The sequence below is a fragment of the Limulus polyphemus genome, unplaced genomic scaffold, assembly GCF_000517525.1.
Source record: "Limulus polyphemus unplaced genomic scaffold, Limulus_polyphemus-2.1.2 Scaffold1346, whole genome shotgun sequence".
Taxonomy (NCBI): domain Eukaryota; kingdom Metazoa; phylum Arthropoda; class Merostomata; order Xiphosura; family Limulidae; genus Limulus; species Limulus polyphemus.
The window spans coordinates 189,344-197,599 of NW_013666956.1; the positions used below are offsets into that span (position 1 = coordinate 189,344).

Sequence of the window (8,256 nt, forward strand, 5' to 3'; positions counted from 1 at the left end):
AGTAGTTTGAGTTACTAGGTTACTGACGATGCTAAACAAACACTATATGATAGTAGTTTGAGTTACTAGGTTACTGACGATGCTAAACAAACACTATATGATAGTAGTTTGAGTTACTAGGTTACTGACGATACTAAACAAACACTATATGCTAGTAGTCCGAGTTACTAGGTTACTGACGATGCTAAACAAACACTATATGCTAGTAGTTTGAGTTACTAGGTTACTGACGATGCTAAACAAACACTATATGATAGTAGTTTGAGTTACTAGGTTACTGACGATGCTAAACAAACACTGTATGCTAGTAGTTTGAGTTACTAGATTACTGACGATACTAAACAAACACTATATGATAGTAGTCCGTGTTACTAGGATACTGACGATACTAAACAAACACTATATGCTAGTAGTTTGAGTTACTAGATTACTGACATTCATAACTCAGGCATTGTATACAGATATTTACATTACTATAATAGTCCGAGTTATTGATGATATTACTACAATTACATGTTGGTAAAACACAATTTGACTGATGTAGCCCGAGCAACAAGTAAGCCTGTTAGCATCATTGACACCAAGACTGAACTATAGGTTGTAATATGATAGATGTTTGTCAATAGGAGTACTAGCAGTGTACTGTAGGCTAATGTAGAGTGTAACATAATAACCATAGTTATCGACAGGTACTAGGAAAAACACTATTGGATATAGCAGAGAGTATAATAATACCCATAGTTACAGGCTTACTGACGTCACTAGTAGACTTACTTATTTTGATAAAACAGTCTCCATTCGGAAGAAGGGCTACTTCGTAAGGGGTGATTTGTTAAGTTTTTCATTTGACGTTTTCGTGTTTTAAAAAAGACCATTGGATACCTTCGAGGTTTCCTGTGACTATAACTTGCAGAAGAGATAAAAGTTATTATGGTGTTGACGACAATTGCTGTTATTGTAAAGTAAGCGTTTTAATCTTTAAAAAAATTAGCCAGTTTTCTTATAATTAAAGAGTAAATCAGCCGCTTTAATACCGGAAAAACATTTATATTGGCCGCTATTTGTCGTTTTTAAAGTAGAAATAAAAACAATAACGACGCAACAACAATACCTTCTCTACCACAGCTGCCCCATAAAGCTGTCTAGACAGATATACCTCGTGCAACAAGGGTACACAGCTTGTGTTTCACAAGATAAAATAACAGCCAATGTGGCTTAACAACAAAAAATCTTAACTTTCCAGTCCTACGTATCTTCTTCCTCACGCCATCCTTTAGTTTAGCATTTTCATTGTTCCGGATGCGTAGTCTTCATTAAATCCGTCAGAGGACAAAATTTATTGAATCCAGATTACTACCTTACACATTACTGCTATAGAAAACAGGTTTCGGCGAACTTAAAATGTTTTATACAAAAGGCTCAGATCCGTCAACACGTTGCCAATTTTAACTATCCATGTAAATACATGCAGGTAAGATTTTGTAGAACGACAGAAATAGACAAGTGCAAAGCAACAGACTTAAGCAGGTTTAGGTAAACTGAGGAAGAACGAATAGAGATAACGTAAGAGATAGAGAAGAATGAGGGAAAACAGTGATAGACAGATTCAGGTTAAGAGACAAAGAATGAAGAAAAACAATAGACTTAGAACAAACAGAGAAATGTCAGCCTGAACGAAGAGAAATATATGGTAAATTAAAAGAAACAAGTGAGGTTAATGAAGGAAACAAGCGAGGTAGAGAAGGATGCAATGACATAAGATTACAAAACAACAGAGGTTGTGAAAGTGTTTAATTCAAACCTACCCTGCTATTTAAGATTAGGACGAAAACAATTCTTCTAATTAATTATTTTATTGTATAAAAATAAAATACTGTGTTTGTTTGTTTAATTATTATTATTATTATTATTATAAGAGTGAACTGAACAACAGGTGTAGATAGATGTAGAAAAATGAAGGCATAGAAAAATCGAAATAATTAAAAACAGACATTGTGAAGAACAGAGCACACCCTAAAAGGGAAGGCAACATTATTGTTGTTGTTTTCTTCAGTAGTTGACTTTGACTCTTATACACGTACAGAGATACCTTTGTGGTTTCAGTATATTTATTCATCATTATATCGCCACTAGGGACGTGGTTTGGTTCAAACAATATCACTCAACTGTTGCAGAAGAGATTTTTAAACTAACACTATTTTTATTTAATTTTCTGTAGAACAGTTTAAATCTGCATTTGCTTTAACACAAAGTCCTGATCTTTACAGTTAAAATAAGCTAGTTAATTTCTTGTAATAGGTAGATTCAGTATATGTATTAACAATAGTAATGAACTTTCGGCACGAGAAACGCTGGTTTCAAAGAGCGAGATTTGTTTATGTATGATGTTCACCATACTTGGAATATGCTCCTTTCTCTGGTAGGGGTGAAAAGTTGTATCGATATCTGTCCCTACGAGTATTATGCAAAGTTACTGTGAAACAGATAGCCTTGACAAATGTCACATATTACCCTGTACATAACAATAGCACTATGTTGGGCTGGCTTCCTACCTTCAGGATCGCTGCATTATGGAATGTAGAAAACAATTATCCTACTTATTTATTTACACGCAATAGAAGTTCCAGCGCAAGCTGTCCTCCTTCCCTTCACATGTGTAGTCCCATCGCTGCACATTTGTTTCTGCGCAGAAAGTAGTGTTGCGTTGTCCTAAATTCCAAACCACCAATCACAGAGAGGCAACCGGCCAGCAGCAACCACTTTTAGTTTCTATCTTATCATTATTGTGCGTCAACTTTTTCATTTTTTTAAATTATAATTAATACATAATACCTAACGTATACAAGATGATTTTATTATTATTATTTTCCCATTCTCCTAAAAAAGCGGTATTAATAAAAAGTATAAAATAACAGTTTTAAACAGTATTGTGAGAGCCGATTAATATTTACAATAAAGAGGAACATCATGCAGCACGATTGTTCTGGACACTCTTTGTTTGTCCAAAGACGGTTTGGACACTTCCATTAGATTATGAGAAAATGATTGTACAGCGGCATATGAAGAACAAATATTTGTTCTGGATAACACATTAACGTAGCTTATCTCGTATGTTAGCAGCTGCACATAGGTTACTTACCGTCAGAGTCTGACGTAGGGTGAGGTCCGGGAAAAAGATGTCTTGCTGCGTGACATAGCATATCTTCCTTCTCAGTTGTTTACTAAGTGTTTCTCCGTTCAAGGTAATCAGGCCCGAATCAGTCTTCAACCTGCCGCTTAGAGCATTAAGTAAGGTCGTCTTACCGGACCCTGGAACATAAACAGCTACATAAACATCAGACTTAAATGGAATATCAGACAGATTAATGCATACACAGATGGGATGTCATTGGCCTTTCATATGAGAAGGTATTTTATTGAGCAAGCAGAAATAAAAAAAATAATACTTAGAATACTTAGTCGTTGTGCTTCGAATTATACGTGTGTGTGTGTGTGTCTCAGGCACCACAATAAATTCATTAAGCATTAAACTAGTCTGACCACTGCAGAGTAAACAAAACCTGCATTGCTGCTGAGGGATGGCACGTAATAGAATGCTAGTGAACTCCAATAAAGTTGATGGCGAAGTGAAAAGTACAAAGACCTGGAATGTTGATTTTTTTGTTTACGTTAAAAGCCGGTACCTACCACTTGGACCCATGACACCAAGCACCTCGCCCGGTCGCACCATTCCGCTGACGTCCCGTAGAATCTGCTTCCCACCGAAGAAGACGCCTATACCTCGGAAGACGAGCTCAGCCGGTCGGTAACGATGAGCGGTGGCGACGTTGTTCAGATGAGCGGCGGACCCCTCAAGTCTGCTGAGGAAAAACTCAATAGTTAAAACATTCTCACGATCATGTACATCTCTCACTCGATTTGGGTGCATCCTCCTCCTAAACACCTGCACCATTCAGTTGTTAGATTAAATAATCTCAACTGACCATTATTAAACTATCTTGATCTTTATACATGATAAAAAAAAGATACAAATTTTCTATTATAAGGCATTCAGGTGTTTCAGATTTACAGTACACGAACAGGAGGATAGATCCAACGGTTTTCCAGGTGTTTGACATTTACAGTACACGAATAGGAGGACAGATCCAACGTTTTCCAGGGCTGTAATTTCACTCACCAGACAAGAGAAGGCAGCTGCAAATAATACAATATTCTTATGGATGCCAAACCCTCAGCTGCTCATAGGAACAGAGTTTAGTCATTCATTAGTTGATAACCCATAAACCAAACCCTCAGCTGCTCATAGAAACAGAGTTCAGTCATTCATTAGTTGATAACCCATAAACCAAACCCTCAGCTGCTCATAGGAACAGAGTTTAGTCATTCATTAATTGATAACCAATAAACCAAACCCTCAGTTGCTCATAGGAACAGAGTTTAGTCATTCATTAGTTGATAACCCATAAACCAAACCCTCAGCTGCTCATAGGAACAGAGTTTAGTCATTCATTAGTTGATAACCCATAAATTCTCCATTAAAATGACATTCTGATTTAGACCTATTATGATACTTCTAAGTTTCTATCTAGGGTACATGGAGTGTAAGAAAGATTCGTGTATATTTGCATATTTTCTACTTAATGTCCATTGTCTGTAAAACTGGTATCTTTCTATAGCTTTATATTGTTTATTGTTTAAAACAAAGAGTCAAGTCAGCATTCTTATCAGTTTGAATTATACCCAACAACGTCTTAGTGAGAACGACTTTTAGTAAAACTGTTGAAACTTGTAATGTCACGACGTCAGGGTTAAAGGACCCTCGTGAAATAAACAGATAGTGTGTTGACCATTTAAAACAAACATAGTCAGATGCTCGACATGTCAAGGTGAATAAGTTAAGTATTATCATGTGATAATATCATTTTTGAGGTCAGCGGAAATCATGACGTAACCAGGACCAATTCTGTGTTAGCGCCTAACCTTACGTTCGACGTTTCTTATCCATACAGCCTATTTTCACTCATCACTTTCTCTGGACAATGACGTCGGTTGTATGTAGGCCAGAACCTCTTCTCGCTGACCCCTTATCGGAAGTAAACAACCCGGTGGATAACCCCTTAGCAGACACTGTCACATGCGCGAGGTACAATCACCCACCCATAGGAATGGCCTACATATCACGCTAAGAAATCCAAAAATTGTCGCACGGTTGTGTGAAACTATTTTTCTCATTTTAGGCGAGACGAAAAGAAGCGTAACAAAACCAGTACCAAATCAAACAACAAACTGTCTAGACAACCTTGCTAAAAACAGGCTTTACTGGGGGAAGTAGACTAATGGTGTTATTCCCTCAAGGGATGTTGTGTGCAACTTCAAGCCATTTTTACCACACAAAGATTAGCTCATTTTGTCCTAGAGTATGCAAAGAAAGTGTTGTTTTTTTTCCCTACTTCAAATGTACTTTTCATGATGAGAGGTTATAAGTTCTACCATGCGTGTCTCTCTGTATAATCGACAAGCCTGAAAGTGAATACTTTGGTCTTGTTTTAAAGGGTTTAAGTGCTAGGATCATTGGAAAGTGGTCACCTACAAAGTGGCCGAGCAAAGAAGTTTCAATTTACTGACCGACATCGTTATTCCTCTATACGAAGGTTTATCTTTGATTTTTAAAATTAGCAAATTGATTTTCATATTCTTTTTAATTAAAAGTAGTTTGTTTTCATTCAGATTTTTCTGTTCATAGTCCGGACACAATAAGAACTAGGCCACGCCTAGCCCATTAAAAGTTGTAATTTAGGAACAATTGAAAAAAAAAAATTCCATAACGGAAATCTTCGAACTTGAGAATAATAATAATAATAATAGTTCACCAGTGTTGGAGGACAATGTCATTAAGGCGTCAAACCGTAAACTTTCTTGTCCAATAGAAATTGATTGGTTGTTTGTGTTGTTACTTAAAGAAGCAAGCGAACTCGACTATGTAATTTAACGACAACATCCTCTTTATCGTAAAAAAAGTCCTATTTTACAACGAAGAACAAATGGAAAATAATATAAAGGATTTTACAAATCAGCGCTACATATTTCAAAACACTGATGTTTAACAGTTCTGTACACAAAAACTCGAAGTTCACATACGTCGTGGTTTATTAAAAATCTATCCAAAACAATTACCAGGTTTTCAGTGTAATCATTGAATATACTGGATGCAACATAAAATCAGCACATACACTTTGCCGCGGTTACACTTAGTTGTAAGTTAATTAATATGGCTACTGACGGAATGTTATTGATCTGACCCTTAATGAATAATTTATATTCACTATCACAGCAGTAGCTAAGTCTATCTGGGCTATATTGTCAATGTTAAGTTCACCTGCACTGACCCTGTATGCATGTTAACAAGAAATTTTTGGCGTACCCAGATTTACTTGCTAACTTTGGGGTATTTTTTTCTAATACAATTCTGAAAGGGGATGTCTTCATGTGCTATTACATAGATTTACTTGGCGTTATGCACCAATTAATCCGGAATGGCCTACAGAGATTCCGTGAATTAACAGCGCCAAAGAATCAAGTGAGGGACATTATATAAAATGAAAAGTTATTACGTATAAAATCTCCACTTACTCTTAGTTAACACTTGTGTATTTTCATGTAATTTTTCTTCTTTGTCTGAATGAAAATGTTTTAGGAAGTTACCTGCGTCTGCTAGAGCGATAAAGATACGTGTGTGTTCTGCAAATCCGGTTTCAACCAGTTTTGCATTATTATATTCTGAACTTGGTGAAAGTCACCAAAACACGTACATATGTTTGTAGAGTTTGTTATCCTGGTTTAATATACAAGTAGCTGAAAGTCAAGGGTCAAAATACTTTACTTCGCGATATTTATAAATAATATCAAAATCTTTCTAATGTGAAGGGCCAGAGAGTCTAACCAATTCTCACGTTTATAATCCACAATCGTGAAAGCTAGTATCAAAATATTACTGGTCTAAGAGACCAGAAAGTCTAACCAATTCTCACATTTTAATCCACAATAGTGAAAGCTAGTATCAGAATATTACTGGTCTAAGAGACCAGAAAGTCTAACCAATTCTCACGTTTTAATCCACAATCGTGAAAGCTAGTATCAAAATATTACTGGTCTGAGAGACCAGAGAGTCTAACCAATTCCCACGTTTTAATCCACAATCGTGAAAGCTAGTATCAAAATATTACTGGTCTGAGAGACCAGAGAGTCTAACCAATTCCCACGTTTTAATCCACAATCGTGAAAGCTAGTATCAAAATATTACTGGTCTGAGAGACCAGGGAGTCTAACCAATTCTCACGTTTTAATCCACAATCGTGAAAGCTAATATCAGAATATTACTGGTCTGAGAGACCAGAGAGTCTAACCAATTCTCACGTTTTAATACACAATCGTGAAAGCCTAAAACTCTTGTTACAGATTCCTGGCTATCTTGAACATGATTGTGTTATATATATGTGCGGTTACGTGGAACAAGAGTGTTCAAAGGAGTTTCGTAACATATAAAACAAAAAACATTAGAACACTAATTAATTTATTTTGATATCAGTTTGTATCTTCCATGTAAATCTTTTAAGACAAGTGTTAAGTTTAAAAGTGTGTTAATGTTATTGTTACGCCTACTTTGTTCCACCTTGTTTTTATCACGAGTTACTACATTTTAAAACTCTCATCCATTTTTCGAGCATCAAAACTTGGTACAAATATTCAACGGTATGTCTTTATTAGGCCTTATTGAAAGTTTTCGATAAAAGAAACATATTCAAAAATTAAATTTGCAACCGCAATTCTGCGTTTTTATACATCTTAGGTAAAATGGAAATATGTACCGCCATTTCCTTCGTATCATGAATATGTTAAGTTCAGACACAGTATCTGGGAAAAAGTTGTATAATTCAGTTTCCCGGGTATCTGGAGTAAAAGTTGTATAATTCAGTTACCCAGGTATCTGGAGTAAAAGTTGTATAATTCAGTTACCCGGGTATCTGGGAAAAAGTTATATAATTCAGTTTCCCGGGTATCTGGGAAAAAGTTATATAATTCAGTTACCCGGGTATCTGGAGTAAAAGTTGTATAATTCAGTTACCCGGGTATCTGGAGTAAAAGTTGTATAATTCAGTTACCGGTATCTGGTAGTAAAATTGTATAATTCAGTTACCCGGGTATCTAGGTAGTAAAAGTTGTTATAATTCAGTTACCGGGTATCCTGTCTGTACGTAC

The 8,256-nt window shown here is 35.9% G+C and overlaps 1 protein-coding gene across 3 annotated transcripts in view; it reads right to left on the reverse strand.

Moving 5' to 3' along the window:
• Positions 1-8,256, reverse strand: part of LOC106463199 (ABC transporter G family member 21-like) — a 52,730-nt gene that overhangs the window by 30,491 nt on the left and 13,983 nt on the right. For 2 of the 3 annotated variants that reach the window (XM_022390646.1, XM_022390644.1), the window contains exons 2-3: positions 3,688-3,860; positions 3,140-3,309 (exon numbers count right to left, since the gene is read on the reverse strand). In XM_022390646.1, the coding sequence (XP_022246354.1) occupies positions 3,140-3,309; positions 3,688-3,860 (343 nt within the window). The remainder of the gene's footprint in view (positions 1-3,139; positions 3,310-3,687; positions 3,861-8,256) is intronic. The other variant, XM_013923194.2, reaches the window with a different exon arrangement.